The sequence below is a fragment of the Lagopus leucura genome, unplaced genomic scaffold (assembly GCF_019238085.1).
Source record: "Lagopus leucura isolate 7727_CA_CO unplaced genomic scaffold, USGS_WTPT01 Super-Scaffold_100016, whole genome shotgun sequence".
Lineage (NCBI taxonomy): Eukaryota > Metazoa > Chordata > Aves > Galliformes > Phasianidae > Lagopus > Lagopus leucura.
This window is the reverse complement of record NW_024962270.1, coordinates 15463171-15481415: the sequence shown is the minus strand read 5'-3', so window position 1 is coordinate 15481415 and position 18245 is coordinate 15463171. Positions and strand designations below refer to the sequence as shown.

Sequence of the window (18245 nt, the reverse complement as noted above, 5' to 3'; positions counted from 1 at the left end):
CCAGTTTTCCCACAGGCCAGTTCTGCACTGTGTATGTATGAACTTGTTCCGTGCTCTGTAGTTTTGTAGAAACTGAATGCCCCGCTTTCCTGGAAAACTTGGGTCACCCTGTACCTTTTCAATGAGTGTGATCACAAACAATATCCCCACTCTGCAGAAAACCATTGTTTCCATTGTGTGGAAATTTTTTTTTTTTTTTTTAATGAGTCATCCACTCTTCTATAAAATGGGAATGAAGCTGGCCTTCAGAAACAAAAACGACCGGGGAGAGGCAGACATTGTGATCAGACACACTTCGTTTCTCAAGGGAATGGATAGGACAAAAGAGGAGCACTGATACTCTGAGGTTTGTACACAGAAGGGGTGAGTGTCTGCTGGGCTGGTGGGGGCAGCTGGCACCCCAGCTGGTGAGAGCAGCTCACTGTGCTGTCTCCCAAAGAGGAAGACGGTGAATCAGGTAACCTCTCCGCATCCATTCAGCCATGTTTCATGCAATTCTGTGATTACCAGAATAGACTTGCTGGAAGATGACATTGTAGTAAATGCTGCCGTTACCCAAAAGCAGCCCTGCGTATGCTTCTGCTTGTGTCTGTCTTTGGACAGTCTGAGGAAGCTCTCACATATACCATCACAGTGACTCACTGTGCTGCATCTTCCACAACAGCCGCTCCATCGGAGGATTGTGCAGAAAGTGCTGACTAAAAAAAAAAAAGTCAATAATTCGTGCTTCCCGTGTCCTTCTCTTGTGCCTTGCCTGGGCGTGCTGTGGTCCTAGAGCACCATGCAGTTCAGTGCTGGCAGTTTGAGCTGCGTCATTCCTCCCAGCAGTCACACAGTGCTGCCGTTACAGCCAGGGACACGACACCGTGCTGCTGTACGCCGGTGCCAAAGCTCTCTTTCCAGGCAGGTGAGCATTTGTGTCCAGATTCAGGAAGCCAAGAGGTGTGCGTGAAGTCTTAGATAAAGCGGGGCCCGCTGGAAGGTGTGCAGGCAGTGGGAGCCCTGGGGGAACTAAGCTGGCAAGGTTTCTCCTGAGAAGACCTTGGGCAGCTCTGCAGGCTGACGCAGGGTGTGTGCACTGAAGTGCTGGCAGTCCAGGACTGGACTGTGGCTGTATGGAGCATGAATGGGTCCCAAATGGGAGCAGCAGGACAGCTCTGCGTACAGCAATCCGTGTTGGAGTCCGTCAGGAGCTCCTCTGGTCTGCACGATTGCCATCGTCATCCTCCGATCATCCATCCATCATCTGCTGCTGGCAGAGCACGGAGCCGAAATGCCAAGCAGTGGTTTGCTCAAGGCTGCATGGCAGTTACCTGGCAAATTCCTTGCTTGAAGTCTCCTGTCTGTCCCTGTGGTCAGCGCTCCAAAGTGAGACTAGCTCTGAGTGATTCCCTGCAGGACTGCCTGGTGCAGAACTGCAGAGCTCTGTCAGCACAGCACGCTCCTGCTGGGGGTGATCTGGGCCTGGCTGGCAGATTAAGTATTTCATTTTGTTTTTCAGTTTTATTTTGGACCTGTTAGAAGCAGAATGCTCCCATCCCTTCTGCAAGTCAGCACCCTTAAGGCAAAACCTATTACTTGGCTTGCAGGATACTTGTCAGTCCTGGGTGTGTTTTGTAGTTGATGCTCCAGACACATCAGCTTCTCTTTCTCCCATTTGAACGCTTGCAGGTTTTTAAGCAATATTATAACACCAAGTGAATAATGGTGAAATTCATTCTGGCAAGATTTATGACTTTAATATTGGAGGGCTTCAGCGTAATACGGGATGAATGTATTCCTAGGGTTTTAGCCACCGCCTGGGAGTTCACAGTTACCTTTCAATCTGAAATCCTTGCCAGGGTTTTGTGTCACATCTGCACTAATGACACAGTCTTTATAAAGGGTTGAATTTCTTTACATGGTGTTTTGAAACTAAATATGAAAGGGGGAGGGTGGCCCTTAATTTTAGCAAGTTCTCATTAGGTTTAGCAGCTACTGTGATCTCTGTCTCCCCTTTTTGGCTGCATTTGCCACTTTGACAGTGTGTTTCAGGCTGTCAGGGTCTTAAAGGGTTCTAATAAAGTGCGGCACTTTTTTCTGTTCCCCACAGCTGTTATTTGTCATTTGATATGAATCTGCCTTGTTACAGTTTCATTCCCGAACAAATGATAAAAGGACAGTATCAGAAGGCAGCACTGGCATGAGAGCTCCCGCTTTGTTCCTAAGACAGAGGAAGCCAAGTCCTCCTTCTAAAGGCTTTGTTATGTAGCTGAATTTGGGAAAGACTCTGAACTGTTGGGGGAGACCAAAGAAGACTTCTTCCCCATTCTGCCCTTCGCTCCTGCCTCTTCCCAATTAGTGACAGCACTCCGTGCCCTGCACTCCTGATGCTGAGATGCTGGCTGCTGGAGTAGGCTCTGCGTGTTTTGTGGTGTGCAGCCAACATGCTCCCTGGGCATATCTGCCTGGGCAGCAGCTGTGCTGGCTGGAGCACCCTGCCCCGTGCCTGGCTGCAGCCTGCTGCCTGTGCTGCAGCTCTGTGTTTCCATGCATGTCCTTCCATCTGCTGCTGACGCTGAAGACCCTGCTACCTTTGGGCTCTGATGTTGCGCATCACCCGTGGGTTCCTTAAAATGCATGCAGATGTTTGACTGAGCCATTTCAGGCTGCTGATAGCTTCACGTGGAGTGCAAGGACAGTCCTGCAGGACTGAAGATGACCTCCTGGCTCTCAGGTGTCAGTTGAGCTGCACAGGTAGGGGCACAACCACTGTGGGTGCGTTCTCATCCCCACCAGGAAATGCACTCCCATTGGCCATGCTGCCAGCTCTGCTCACGAAGCGCAGGGCGTTTGCTGGACTCTGCTCAGTTTCTCATTAATGTGCAAAGCTCTCACACGTTTCCAGCAGTGTGCCAAGCAAATTTTCTGGCACAATTTCTGCAAAGCTCACTGCAGCACGCACTAAACTCGCCTCAGATCTGCCTGTACTGTCTGTGTTCCTAACAGCTTGATATGGGGGCTCCCTTTGAAGAAAGAGGTGGGCAGCATGCTGTGAGTTTTTGTTGCCTGCCCTGGGGTCGTGTGTTAGGCTCCTGCTGGAAATTCCCAACCTGTCTAACCTGTCAAAACAACCCCCTCTCAGAAAGGTATTTTTAGTGATACGTGATACTGCAAAAGCTCTAAAGACTTCAAGATGAATGTATGATATCTGTGTTTGTATTTGGATGCAAAGATCTCTCGTAGACACCTCTGTACTAAGCCCAGCCTTTGTTTCATAGTGATGTAGCTCCTTAGTTACTTTGTCACTTTGGAGCTTGTTGATAAAAATGCATCACTGGGGACAGCTAACAACATGGGATTTCAGCAGTGAAAGGCAAAAATATCAGTGAATCCTGCTAAGCAGAGGAAATGGAGGGTTACAAATGATTCTGAAGGGACAGGGAGACAGAAATTCGTATCTTATGCTTGACAAATGACAGCTCTTTAAAAATGCTGTTTTTAGACAAGGAAAGCCTAGCTGTAAGGAAGAGGGCCTTTCAGAAGTGGCTGAGTGAGTGAGGTTTTTCTTTCAAAAAAATAGGAGTCTGACCATTTCTCTTGCCTTTGGAGAGCGAATGGCAGATGAAAGGGTGACCTCTAAAGCTGACAGGAGTTGCAGCACCTCAGTAGCTGAAGGCAGTGTGAAATGCCAATGCTCTCCTCTGCTTTACCCTGCCTGGGGGAGCTGGCACACTGGCTAAAGGTGCTGCTTCTTTCCTCCCTTGTTTCTAGGCTTGCTCAACCAGCACACGATTAAAACCTCTATTTGCAGCATGTGGGATGGGAAGCTGCTTGGATTTGAGTAAGGGCAATGGCCTCCACCTTCAGTACTCCATCTTGTCGCTAATCTCTAGGATGAGAAGCTGTCCCTGCAGGGATGATCAACTGACCTCTGGGGTGGCTTTCAGCTGCATCTCAGGTGGGTTTCTTGCCTGTACCCCAGCCCTACAGGCAATGGAGGGGGAAGCAGTCTCCCCAGCATTCAGGGACTGGCTTAAATGCAGGACTGGCATTTGAAGGGCTGCACGTAGTCCTGTTTCTAAGCCTGTGATGGGAGGCATAATGCAAAAGTTTCATGGTACCACTTTGAAGTATTCTGGTTGGGATGTTAAATAGTTTCAGAGAGAAGAAATCCCTGTGATTTATTTCTTGCTGAGAAAACTTCAATAGAGATAAAAAGAGAAAGGGCAGAAGAGTTTAAGGAGACACTTAAAAGCCCCATCGCTTGATGGTGATTATGCAACTCTAAAGTAGGTCTGCCCCCATCATTACAGACAGGAAAGTAGGACTCAGGGTATTTCGGGATTAGGCAACCTCAGAGTTTCTCTGGTTCACGAGCGGCTTTTTCTTCCCCAGAATCTTTTATTCTTTCTGGTGTTTGTTGTTTTTTTCTGAGGTCAAGATGTTGCTTGTGTAAGAGCAGAATCCAGCAGCGCTCTTGTGCTGGAAGCTGTTGGTAGCAGAGGTGTCTGCTCAGCCCCGCTGGCTGTGCTCCAGTAGTGCAAGATCTTCCATTTGCCATGTGTATTGCAATATTGAAATTTTTCTTGCCTATTGAAAGATGTTGTTCCAGTAATTTAAGTGTCACAGTCCCATAAAATCTTATCCTTTTTCATCCAGTTGGATATTAGCCACAGTTAGACTTCCTGTTGTATCAGTGTTGGAGCACATCCAGTTAAGCCACATTCACACGTGCCTATGTTAGAACAGGTTTAGTGTGGACTGCTTTTCTCTTTTCATATCTGAACACACTGCACCTCAGAGATGACTAAATGTCACAAGGCATTGGGAAAAAAAAACAACCCCCCATAAGGAGATGTCCTCTTGGAATTCCCTTGGGACTCCTCATTCCCAGGGGTTTCTCACATCACCAGTGGCTCCTTGTTGCCCATCCTGGACCCAGACTCAACTCAAGTCCTGTAAGCCCTGTGGAATATCTAAAACAAAGATTGCTGATGATCTGGGAAACATTGTTTTTGGACTCATTTCTGGGAAAAGTAAAAAGGTCCTCTAGGGCTTGCTTTGTTGGTTTTTTTTTTTTTAATTTTTTATTTGAGGTAATTTTTTCCAGTATCCTTATTATTATTAAATCAGCTTGAGTTGTTTGCATTGGATTTTGGCCAGAGCAATTGTATCGGAGTCTCTAAAGTGTTCCCAGGTGAAAGTAACTCTGTTTTCAATGGGATGCGTAGCTAGTTGTGAATGAACAGAAGGTCTAGGAAAGATTTTCTTTCACTTTCTGGTTTCCTCCTTACATGCACTGCTTCTCTCTCAGTTCTCATAGCCGTGGCCAGGCCGGCAGATGATGGGTTTGTCTTTCGCCATTTGTGATGCAGGCAATGTTACCCCTCTCAGCAGACTGAAGGCTGGTTGAACAGTAATTGAGGTAGCACAACCGTTTTCTGTGCTGGGAAAGGAAACAGTTTTCTTTAGAATGACTGAGAATGAGAAAAGCAGACAAGCTTTCTCTGGGCATTTAAGCCCATCTCAGCATCTCTGAACTGAGGATGCTCAGAGCACAGATGCTCTATTTTATCATGTGTACACAGTGTAATTCTGTTCTGTTTTCTCAAGGTTTTCATTATTATTCCTCTAATCATTAATTTAGACTTAGTCTTTTTATAAATTAATTTTCTTTTATTTAGAAAGGGCCTTGGTTTTTATATGACAGCTGACTTATTTTGATTCTAGTCTCTCGTTCTTGCTGGAAGAGTGCTGGAGGCTCACTGCTGTCAGGATCAGTATGTGTTAGAGGACTGTCCTGAGCCTCCATTAGAAAGTGGGGTTGGATTCAGGGCAGCATTTTGTGTTGTGCTGATCTGTGTCCTGCTGAGTTTTCCTCTGTTGTCTGAGTTAAGCTTTCTCGCTCCTGGAGTCGGGTGCTGCACAATACTGTCTTATTTCAAGTCTCAGTCTCTAAAGTGGTATTCAGGTGTATCTTGAAAAGGTCGTCTGAATTTAGTACTGCAGCATCTCCTGAAGCCTGAAAGTAACTGGCACCAGAGAGCTGACCCCTGTTAAAAAGTCTAGAAGAGGAGGGAATTCAATTCATTTTATTCAGCTGAGAGTCAGTGTCTACCTTTCACCTGCAACATACCTGGGGCAAATACATGGTGTTTACAATGCTTCCAGTGTAATGGTAAGCAGTGTAAGGAAAGATAGGAAATCCTGCGAGCAGGGCTGGTCTTCCATTTCCAGCCCATTTCCACAGACTGACGAGCTTGGATCTGGCTTTGAAGCTGGCTGGACTCAGCCAAATGAAAGTTGTGAGTCTCTGGAGTGTAAACATTGCAAATGATTGCCCTTCACTGCACTCAATTAGAGCAGCTGAAGGCATGGCTCAGATATGTTCCTGACAGCAATGCAGTTAAAGGTCATGACCTAAAAGCATCTAAAATCCAGTCCTCCACCTAGCAGTGTAAGCAGTTCTTTTCTCTAGCTGGCAGACAAAATAATACATGGAGCAGAAAAAAATGAATGTGATGGAAGTGCGGGGGAACTGCTCCTTTCTACTTCTGTGGTTACAGTGGAGTTTCCCCATCCTCCAGAAACAAGGCTTCTAACCAAACCAGAGGGCAGGGAGCTTCCTGCAGCCATGGCAAGGTGGGCTCTGAGGCTTCCAGTCACGGTGCCGAAGGGATGCTGGGCTGCCATACCCTCGCTCCTTCACAGATGTGGTCCTGCTGCAAGACAGGGCAGCACTGAGCGCTCTCACCTTCACTTTTGGGAAATGGTACCAGCAGAACAGGCGATGGTGCATGCAGAGCTCACTGCTGCTCTCTGAGGTCAAAGTAGTGCAGAGAGAGCTCAAAGAACTTTTGCCAGGAAAAAGTTAAATTATCCTGCAATCTTTTACTTTTGCCTAGGACCTTCACTGTGTCCTTACATAGGATATTTCCACATTCTCTAAGCTTACATCGCAAGCATGCTGCGTGCCCCTGGCTGTTCTTTACCCTCAGTATCACTTTATGCAGCACAGTCAGAATTTGAGAGGCTGGCAGCCCCACCGCTTGTCTGCCCGGCTGCAGGAGACCGTGCTTTGTGCCCTCTGCATCCCGGGGGAGCAGTGATGTGGGATAATCGATCAGATGCTTTTTTTCTTTCTCTTGTTTATTCCTGTCTTGGAACTGGCTTCTTAGATACCTGAATGAAATTCTCAATTAGAATGTATGGATTAATGAATTAAGCAGCAAGGTTTTTTCCTGTTGCCTGGACGTTAGAGAGGGTTTCTCAGATTTTCGCTTGGGCTCTCCTGTCAAGCACTTTCCATGTCAAAATGTCAGTCCGGATTTTATTGTTGCCATGTGTGTGATGCTCTCAGGTCAAGCTCCCCAAGCAGCCCAGAGCTTGTGTGGAACAGCAGCACTGAGCACAAGCCCCACAGGAGGCTGAGCTGATGCTCTCTGAGCGGGCACTTACTTTGTGCCCTGCAGTCATCCCTCGCAGCTCCTGATGCTGCAGATGCTCGTCAGTGAGGGCTGCAGGTCCAGAAGCCACAAGCACCACAGTATCACGATCAGTCCAAAATCCAAAACAGCTGCATGTGACAACATGACTGAGAACTCACTTCCGTCTTCGTATTGTAAAAATAACAACGCTGTTCTGAAAGGGGTTTCTGTGAACTGCTGCTTTGTGCAGAACCCAGCGTGCACTCTGTCTGCAGAGTGGAGGTCGGTGTAGTACAAGCAAATGCACAGCAAGTGGCAGGTGAAAAAAAACACAGAAAGGAGGCTGTCATAGCTAATAGTCTTGTTGTGTGCTGAATAAAGCTTTTAAGACTTTATCTGTCTTGCTTGAGGCAAATGGTGCATTTTGCATTTTGCATTGAGCAGTGAGGGTAAGCTTCCAAAGGCTAAATAAACTACGTGGCCATCAGAGGTCTGCTTTACAGTTCTGGCCTGTTAAATTGTTTATCAAACCCTATTATATGTATTTATATCCCTCTGAAGATGATGTGGGTCTCAGTTCCAGTTTATCTCCTTCTAGACATGAATCATAGGATCATTCAGATTGGAAAAGACCATTAAGATCAGCCACTCCAACCCCAGCCCACCCCACCATGCTCCCTGCCCACATCCCTCAGTGCCACATCTCCATGGTTCGTGAACCCCTCCGGTGTCTGTGTCTCCCTCACCTCCCTGGGTAGCCTGCTTGTTATAAAAGGTGGAAAGAGAAGCATAAAGGTGAAGATGCTTCTTACTGCAAGCTGCAAATAGAGAAGTGTCACCACAAACAGAAACACCAGCAAACTTCTAACACTTTGTGTACCTTAGCACATTTTCTCAACGAATGCTCTTGCACCCGCTGCTCTCCAGCTGTCAGTCACTGCCTGCAGCTGGGCAGAAGTGCAGCACCTGCTCTGGCTGCTGGTGAGAGCCTCATGCACCTGCATCTGGCCCGCTGCTGGGTCCCCTCCTCCCTGCAGGGCTGTGACCCTTCTGTTTGCACAGTGATGCTCAGTTAATCTCTGTAGAAGACTGATGTGTGTTTGTCTGGCAGTCGGGTGGTGATAGGGCAGCCTGCCATTGGAAGCCTTTCTTTGTGGTTGATTGGTTTGCAGAACTTGTTGCAGGGCTTCCATGTGTATGAAGGCTAGTGCCAGGCCCTGACAGTAAGTCCTCAGATAACCTGCGCGGTCAGATAATTCCGGGAAGCTGCTGGGTACAGGAGCAGCTGGAGTGAGCAGAAGCATGGGTGTAGGAGCATGGGAGTGAGGAGTGGAGCTCACAAAGTGGTGGGGCAGAAGGCACTCTGGGATCATCTCCTTCTGCATTACCTGCACGTGGTTATAACCTGCTCTGCTGCCGGGCTCCAGGTTGTTCTGTGTTCCAGGTAACCTGTGGATTACACTGTGAACTGTGTTTGTTGTACCTCTGTAGTCCGTAGCCTTGTGCTGGACCTATGGCATGTGGAAAACTTCCAAGGTTCTCTGGAAATGTGCTCAGCTCTGTGCTGCTGCTGTGTGCGGGGCAGGCTGCCATGCACACTGCTTGAGCTCCTTCTTGTGTGACTGTAGCAGGATGGAACACAGTGACACACAAACCAATTCACACCACACAGAAGTTAACAACATGATGGAGAGTGAAAGGCAATGAGGAATTACAGTTGCGTGCTTACAAAGAGAAAAAGACACAGTAAGAATGAGTGTTACAGCAGCAGATAATTTTGAGGTAATGTCCTGCTGGTATTACTTGCTGGTGTTACTCCTTTGCTTTTTGTTAGAGAAATATAAAAAATTCAGTAGTGAAATGTAACAGGTGATTATTACCTGTTTACCTTCCACAGCAGCTGCATGGCTTTGCACTCATTGCTGAAGCTCACATTTTTTTAAATAATAAGCAGCTAATTTTCACATGTTGAAAGGCCTGTTGTGCTTGGAGGCATGCAGTGTGCCCCCTCGTTGGAGTACTCAGTCATTAAAAATGTACTGATTGCCAGGATCGGCCGGCAAGGGGCTGCTGTATGGCTCTGACCTCCACGCTCACCTACCAGGAGAAAAATATGAAATTGACCATCTTGCCAAACAAAAGGGAAGATGAGTGTTTTTCTGCAAAACAGTGCCGAGTTAAGCTTTCTGACTTTATTTTCAGGTAGCTGACACCGTGCCAAGGCAATTGCCTTCCTGCTGGCAGGAGGGCCGGGAGTGCAGGGAGCACAGAGCAGAGCCTGGCAGGTTTGCTTTCCCATAAGAGGAGTTGGATATCCAGCCTTGTTCTGCATTGCCTGGTTCAGAGCCGGGTGTTGCACATGGCTGCCTTTCAGCTCCAGGAAATGCCAAGGCTTGCAGTCCACAGTGTCCGGAAAAAACTTCTGAAAGGAGGTTCAGGTGCTGAGGACCCACTTTGCCTTTTGCTGAGGTGACGTGTTAGTGACTGCGGGAATGTAAGTTTTGCTGCAGAGTAGTGCTCCTTCTCTGGGCGCCTACATGAGCTCTGAGCCCAGTTACAGGTGGTTCTGCACTTGTCTTGAGGCAGTAAGCAGAGCTAATTATGTGGGGATCAGGTTCAGTGATTGCATTTTAAAAAGCTCAAAGTGAGGTTATGAAATGAGCAAAAAGCAGACTGCTCAGGCAGGGCAGCCCCAGAAGTGGTGTGCGGTGTTAGGGCTGTGCATGTGAAATCTCTCCTGCTGAGATTTCAGCCCTTTGCCTGACCTGTGCTAATATTTGCTTTAAGATGATGCTTCATGTCAGCTGTCTCAGCTCTGTGCTACTGTGGGCTGTTCTCAAGTCTGGACTGTTTTCCAGCCGGTGTGAAGTGTGCTCTGCTGCCTGATGGGAGCTGTTGACTGGTGCTGATGGTTTTTGTTGGGAACAAACATAGCAGTGAGCCAACTGCATTGACAACACAGCTGCGATTTCCAACAGCCCTTGGGTGTGCTTTCCAAATACCAAAGCCAGTGACCCAGCTGAACTGAGCTCTCAGAGGGCCTCTTCACATGTACTACAGGAAAAAAAAGCCCCCTTTGTTTTTTTTTTCAATCTTTCTTTTTTTTTTTGGTTGAGATAATCTGGTAGATAGAAAGCTATGGGGGTTTGAAGAGAGGGTGCTGGTGTGATTGGTGGGCTGGGGTGTTGCTAGCAACACATAGGTGCATGTGCTAGCACCTTATATGTGTTAAACATATCCTCCACCCATACTCTAGTAATGTTTTCCTTCCTGCTACTGCAGACATACCCTGCAGGTAGTGATGTTTGGAAAATGGCTTACCCTGGTGTGCTGTCCTCTCAGCATCGTTGAGTTCCTCTGGAAACGGTGATTTGTCTAGTCATCAGAAAGCTGCATTTGGCAGATAATCCCTTCCAGCTTTACAGCTACTCCTGTCATTCTGCCAGTTCTCTAAAGACCTCACACTTCCTTTCTTAATGTGCTCCTCTGGTCTGACTGGCAAAATAAACAGAAAAGCTTTTTCCCTACCTAAAAATACACCAGACTCAGAAAACGAGCAGTAACCTCTGCAGCCATGGGGAGGAACAGCTTTTGGCCGCTTCTGCATCTCCTTGGCTTCTTTGTGCTGGCTCTGCTCAGCAGTGCCTGGGCTTGGCAAGCTGCAGGGCCCTGTTGCAGAGGTGATGGTGTGATTTGTGGTCTCTGCTCTTGTTTGCATCTGCTCAGCTTGGATTTTCAGAAGCCTGGCTTCTGGTCCCTTTGGAAAGATGATTTAATTTAGTTTTAGGAACAGTTTTCAAAACCAGAGGAGTTAATTCCAAACCTCTTGGGGGTGTGAAGGCGTCCCTTACTTCTGCAGGCAGTGCTTGAAGCTTTGCAGCTTTTTCCAGCTTTTGGAAACCACTGTGGGAAGTCACGGGTTGCACAGGCCGTTGGCTCTCCATGCAGTGCTGTTGGCAGATGTCTTCCTGTGCAGTATGCCAGTTTCAGTCCAGCAAGGGTTAAATTATGCCACGTCTGCACAGATTCTCTACTCTCCTGGTTTTAAAGCGTAAGTGGGCAACCTGCAGCACATACACTGCAGAAGTGGCTGACAGAAGCTTATAAATCATATTCCCTGCATAGGCCCAGACTGTGCAGGAGTGATTGACCTTTCCTATTGCTCTGAACAACTTTAAATATTAAAGGAACAGGAAGAAGTACCAGATAAGATAAGCACATAGAGGCTGACTGCACTGGAACACATGCTCCTCAGTAAGAACACTGCAAAGTTGTGGTGAAAACTTAGCTTTTCATTTGCAAATGACCAGAAACAACCTTTCCCTGCTACTGCTGTCAGTATAATGAACAAACTGCTGAAAACTTAATCTGCCTGCTCCAGTTCTTAGGCCCATAATGAGCTGAGCTTCATGTGGAGTTGGGGTTGGACCTGACGGTCTCTAGAGGTCCTTTCCAACCTAATTCATTCTGTGATTCTGTGAATGTCACTGTATGATAATATGTTCTATGTGGTGTTTAAAGTAATGAAGCTCTCTGCAGGACAGTGAGTGCTGTGTAGCTGTCTGGTGGCTGCTGCCGTGCTGGCCTATTAACAAGGAGAGCAAAGTCTTATGAAATTAGGGGAAATTTTGCCCGGTTTCAGAATCCAAATGTTTGGTGGAGTGAAGGCTGCGAGCAGTGAGGCTGAAGAGGAGCTCTGAGCTGAAAGCTGCCTGTCAGATCTGTGCTAACCTTCATGGTCTCTTGTCCTTTCTCCTAGGCAACATCTTTGTCGTCAGCTTGTCTGTCGCAGACTTGGTAGTGGCAGTGTATCCATATCCTCTGATCTTGAGTGCCATTTTCCATAATGGATGGACTATGGGAAACGTTCACTGCCAGATCAGTGGGTTCCTGATGGGCTTGAGCGTCATCGGGTCGATTTTCAACATCACTGCAATTGCGATCAACCGCTACTGCTACATCTGCCACAGCCTTCGGTATGATAAGCTCTTCAACCTGAAGAACACCTGCTGCTATATCTGCCTGACCTGGACGCTCACAGTGGTGGCCATTGTGCCAAACTTCTTTGTTGGCTCCTTGCAGTACGACCCCCGGATTTACTCTTGCACCTTTGCCCAGACGGTGAGCACATCGTACACTATCACAGTGGTGGTCGTCCACTTCATTGTCCCGCTGTCCATCGTGACTTTTTGCTACCTTCGGATCTGGATTTTGGTGATTCAGGTCAAACACCGGGTGAGACAAGACTGTAAGCAGAAGCTCAGAGCTGCCGACATCCGGAATTTCTTGACTATGTTTGTGGTTTTTGTCCTTTTTGCTGTGTGCTGGGGACCATTAAACTTTATCGGCCTTGCTGTTTCAATTAATCCTTCCAAAGTGCAGCCACACATTCCAGAGTGGCTTTTTGTCCTAAGCTATTTTATGGCCTATTTTAACAGCTGCCTCAATGCTGTGATCTATGGGCTGCTTAATCAGAATTTCCGAAAGGAGTACAAAAGGATTCTGCTGATGCTTCGGACTCCCAGGCTGCTCTTCATCGATGTGTCCAAGGGTGGGACGGAAGGGCTGAAAAGCAAGCCATCCCCAGCCGTAACAAACAACAACCAAGCTGAAATACACTTGTGAGTCAGAACAGCACTATTTATTCTGGGTTACACATGTATATATAATATATAAGAGCCTTTCTGCCTGTGTATTTCACAGCTGATATTGCTGGATCCCAAACAGCCACCCCTTCTCATGCAAGGAAGCAGCCTGCAACCTTTCGTGCCCAACCTATCACCGTGACAGCACGACTTTGAGTAAGGGTTTCCAGAAGAGAAACGACTGACCTTTACCTTTTATTTTCCTATACCATCTTTCACTGTGTGCCTAATCAATTGCTTTGGTTGCTTTTGCCACAAGCATGCCAATACCCTTGAAAAGGGAAGCACTCAGAGAGCATGGAAAAATGCACATATTTGAAATGCAACTTGCAAAATTGCCATATATTACAAACCAGCACTTCCTTCCTCCCTCTGAATTCTGTTCTGTAGCTTAACACAATCCAAACGACAGCAATCAAACTGCATGACCTTCTCAGTTAGGTTAGTAACAATATTTGCCAGCCGGCAGACATATGAGCACGTTGGCTTCCACTGCGTGTGCTCGTTTTCCTTTTTCTTTTGTATTACAGTTTAGTAGCGAGGCTGGGCTAGATGTGAGGCAAGCAGAAGCCAGACCTGCTGAGTGTCAGATGTGCTCGTTTTAATTGAATCTCTACAGATATTAAGTACCCTTGCACTCTCCTTCCAGGCCATGAATAAGAGTATAGCACATGACATAATGTAATTGCAGGAAGATACTAGGAGCTTGCTTCTAATTTAGGCAGTATCCTGTCATGGCCAGCATTCATTCCAAGTATCTCTCAGAAGTCCCTTCTGCATTAACATCATACAAAAGATTAACGTAGCGGAGTCCTGTCCATTCAATGCATGTGCAGGCTTTTAATGAAAGAAGAAAACAAGGTTCCAGTAATATTTACACTTGCGTATGAAAGCAAAAGGGTAAGAAAATGTTGGTTTCAAACATCTCTGCTTTTGCCCACTGTATGGCATGAATTTGATGGGCAAAAAAGTGGGGTATTTTCTTCCATTTTATTCACGCATAGAGTAGTGATTAATTCACAGAAGTTCAGAAGGGAAAACTTGTTAAGCATATTCATGCATCTGTTTTCAGTTAAAGCCTGAACTCTGTTGTCTTTGTTGCTTTATCGATGTTCTGAATGCTGAGGCCAGCATCACATTAGCAACAAGCACAGGGGCAGAGATAAGGCTGTTTCTTTAATGGAGTGTGTGTAGGGAGGCTGGTTGCTGCCTTTAAATGACTTTGCTTTTCCTTTGCTTCACTGCATATTTATCTCCCTGTGGTTTTAAATGAGTGAATCCTGCTTTGAGACATTAAATCAATATAGAACTGCCCCGATGCAACTGTGTCCTCAGGCTAGCAGACCTGTCCTGGTGTTCGTGTACTGTGGCACAGCAGGAGCTGTGCAATGGGTGGGAGCAGGTCTGAGCCCCATGGGTGCAGCACGGAGAGGGAGAAGGCCTGCTCCTGGCCAGGGAGAGCCTTGTTAAGGCACTGACCGTAGATCAAAGCAGGACTGGTTCCCAGGGTTGAGCCTTGAAACACTGAGAGCCAGACTTTATAGCAGCAGGCAGGTGCCTAGAGATGGAGGTAGGTAGGATTTACAGAAGACCCTGGGCAAACCAAGTGCCTAATCTTTAGCAAACTTAAGCCATTTGTGCACCACTTGCTGAAAGCATCTCGTTGCTGAACATCCCTCCTGATGAATTCTTTGAGGGAAGAGGAGTTTAAAGAAACAAAGCCTCTTTGTAGATCAGGCCAAGAAACACTACAGAGTGCATTGCTTCAGTGAGGTCTGCTGCAGTGTGAGTGAGTGTCTGTGTTTGCAGGGTGCCCTGGCACTTTGTAACATTTTCAGACTCGAACATCTTCACAGCTTCAGATAATTATTGTTTTAAAATGCACTGCAGCCAGCATCCCATAATAGGAATCAAGCTGAGTTCTGTTTTGGCCTCTTAATCTGCCTGTGCATGGCCAAATAAAGGTATACTGACCCTCAGAAATAATGCAGTCTGATTGCTTTACAGCAAAGCCAGTCTGGATGAATTCACGCCATTCTGTGCAAACAAAGTCATTTCAAGTCAAACTTGGATAGGAAAAGCACCGAGGCACCCGGAGCTGCAGGGAGTTTCTCCTGGCGCCCAGGGAAATGTCTGTGTGCCGTGACCAGTCCTCAGCCCTGTGTGCAGTTGGCCAGCAGCGTTAGACAGAATCACGTCAGCAAATGATCCGACTGCTCAGTACTGACCCAAGGCACTCCTCTAAGGCAGTCATTTCACTTTTACTTTACAGGTTTGCCAAGCGTCTCATAATCCCCCACAACTGGGGCTTCATTCTGTGATTCGTTGTCTTTGTAGCTGAATGTTCAATGCAGGCCACGTGGTGTTTTTTTCTTTAAGCTTGGATTTGCACTATTTCTTATTCAGGCTCCAAGGTAACAGCCAGCAAGCACTGAACCAAACCGAGTAAGCCAAAGAGCTCCCGGCAGGCAGGTGACGGATCCTCTGCTGGCGCCTCGTAGGACGAGGAGCAGGAGGAGCACCACAGGCATCTCCTGGAGACTCACAGGGTTACTGCTGAAGTGAACTATGCAAAGCGATGGGGCCTCTGCTTCCCTCCTGCGTAGTTCTGAGCGCAGATCCTGCACAGGGCTTGCAGGGACAGGCTGGGTGAGGTGGGTCCCTGTGCCCCCAGCACGGGGACGGGCGCTGCGATGGGCTGCAGCGCCTTGGCGGCACCAGGAGCTCACCCTGGCACAACCCCGTCAGGGCAGCACGCCGTCCCAGCAGGAGGGTTCTGCCACCACGGATGGTTCCTGAGTGAAGCCCTGCTGGGGGTGGGTGTCCTCAGTGCCCAGCAGACAAAGCAGGGAACGTGGCTTCAAACAGAAAACACTGTGCCATTTGCTAGCACTTTGATATAGAGACAGTACTTAGGATAGGATAGATTTTTATACTGAGTTATTTTAAGACTGCCCAAGCAGCTCCTTATTTTTATGTTAAAAAACGGTTAACAGGGTACAGAGAGTTTATTTTGTTAACATTTGTTTACAGAAGAATGGAAGTGTTTCTTATACCGGGAATCCTAAGCAGAGTCTGCTTCCCTGTGAGAATCTAGCTTTAATCAGATTTGAGCTTTCAAGGAGATCCAACAGCTTAACATGTGCTCTGCTGGTTCCACCTGTTGTGTAGCTGACCTTGTGCTTCAGAAATAGGGCTGACCTCTCCTAGGAACAGGGTTGACATCACTTGCTCTGGATTTGGCGTGGTGGCGTTGAATAGAGCCTGGCCCCAGGTCCTGAAATAGTCATGAACTCCCAGAGAGACAGTGTGGTCATGAAGGAAGATGAATCTCCTGCCACAAAGAAATACTTTGGCATGTTGGTAACAAATGTTGTTTAATCCATATAAGAGGAATGTAACTGGTATATTTATATATGAATATATATTGCATATGCTGTTTCTCCTTTATCAGTTGATTAAGAAATTTTCAATATACTTCCTACTGCAATTGTTTGTTCATAAAGTAGATTTGTTCCCTTTACCTGTTAAGGCTGTAATGAATTTCCCTTTGGACTGTTTATTGATATTTTTTTCCCCTTTGCAGTTATTTTTTAATAAATATTTGAAACAACACCTTGGGCCTTGTTGACTACCAGAAAGCAGATTGAGTTGACAGATATTGTTGGTTCAAGTAGAGACTGAGTTCAGCCGTACATCATATCCAAGGGTTTTTCTTCCACCCACCTCGAGCAGGCAACTCGATGCACTGTGGTCGTCCTCATCGGGAGGAGACTCCCCCCCTGCCATTGGTCTCATTGCTGTGCGTCCCCCCAGGGCTCTCTGCCTTTCTTAAGCCTATCTTCTGTAGCTACCAGGTTGTGGGTTGCAGCCTGTAACCTTTTTTTGTAGTTTCACTTCTTGCCCACTCTCAGGAAACACCCTGCAAAAATACTGCTTTGACTGCTTTTTTTCTTTTAAGTATTGGACCGCAACAAATGGGCTTCTTTTGGTTGCTGTGTCAAATTTGGGCTTGTGACCACTTTATATTGTGCTATAAAAAAGAATATTAGATATACTTCTGAAAGGGCAATTAGCCTAGAGCTACTAAATAATCAGTAAGGTCTTGTGAGAGAAATGGCCTTAAATAAGCAGAGCGTATCTGAAATTAGTAAATTATTTATTGAGGGAACCAGATCCCTGTTCCTGAAAGAACGCTGGCATCTAGCAATTAACATCTACTGAGCTGCCTACAGAGAAATGCAGACTTTCATTTCATGGCATTTTCTTCTGTATTTTAGGTGTTCTCCATTCTCCTGGCACTGGGGCAGCCCTGTGCAGAGGCTGCCAGGCTCTCCATGGCAGTCTCAGACCCTAGAGATGAGGTTACATTGCTTGGAAGTGCTGGAATTAAATAAATGTAAAGCCAGCTGTGTCCTCACTGGAGGTGAAGGAAAAGCAGTGTTTCGTTGTTTTAAAGGGACAAACACATGAGAACTACCCCATGAAAAGCAAGGATTGCCTCTATCTCATTGGTAAGAGGTTATCTTGCTCTAGCAGATGCAGGATACACTGTCTTCTTCATTGCATTTCCTCAAGCTCACCGTGATGAAAAATGGGCTTAAAAATTAAAAAACAACAAAAAAAAAAAAAACAAAAAAAGAAACCTTGAAAATAAACCTAGAAACATGACTGAAACATGCAAAGCTCCTCTTTGAATTTGTCCTTTAAGGCAAGGACTGGATTAGACTTGCTGAAAAGGCATACAGGTAAGTTACTGGTGGGAGGAAGCAGGTTTTGGTCGTGGGTTTTGCTGTACTCACACAGTTCTCCAGCTGCTACATCCCATCCACAGGTTGCAGCAGTGATATTTCCATTCTGGATTGGCTGGAGGTGTTTTGTCAGAGGTCTCAGTGTCTCTGCCAAAGCAAAAGCGGTGATGGGAATACAGAAGGGATCCAGTCACAGCTGCAGTTGGAGATCTCTGTTTGATTTATTACAGACGGCGCCTTGCTCCTGTTCCCTAACAAACACTGTGTCTAATCACCTAGTGGATACTTTTGGGCAGTATTTACTTTGCTCCAAATGTCAGTGTGACCTCATGGGTGTCAGTTACCACTGTTCAAATACATACATAGGTGTATTTTTTACCGAATCTCCACGTTTACTTATTCAAGGTGACTGCGAGTGTATTCCAAAGCAGGCCAAACTT

At 46.7% G+C, this 18245-nt stretch overlaps 1 protein-coding gene across 1 annotated transcript in view; it reads left to right on the top strand.

The window, feature by feature from the left end:
• Positions 1-16627, top strand: part of GPR50 (G protein-coupled receptor 50) — a gene marked incomplete at its 5' end in the record, with an annotated part of 28885 nt that extends 12258 nt beyond the window's left edge. The window contains 2 exons of the mRNA XM_042876787.1: positions 12169-13030; positions 15461-16627. Of these exons, the coding sequence (XP_042732721.1) occupies positions 12169-13030; positions 15461-15503 (905 nt within the window). The remainder of the gene's footprint in view (positions 1-12168; positions 13031-15460) is intronic.
• Between the last annotated feature and the right edge of the window lie 1618 nt (positions 16628-18245).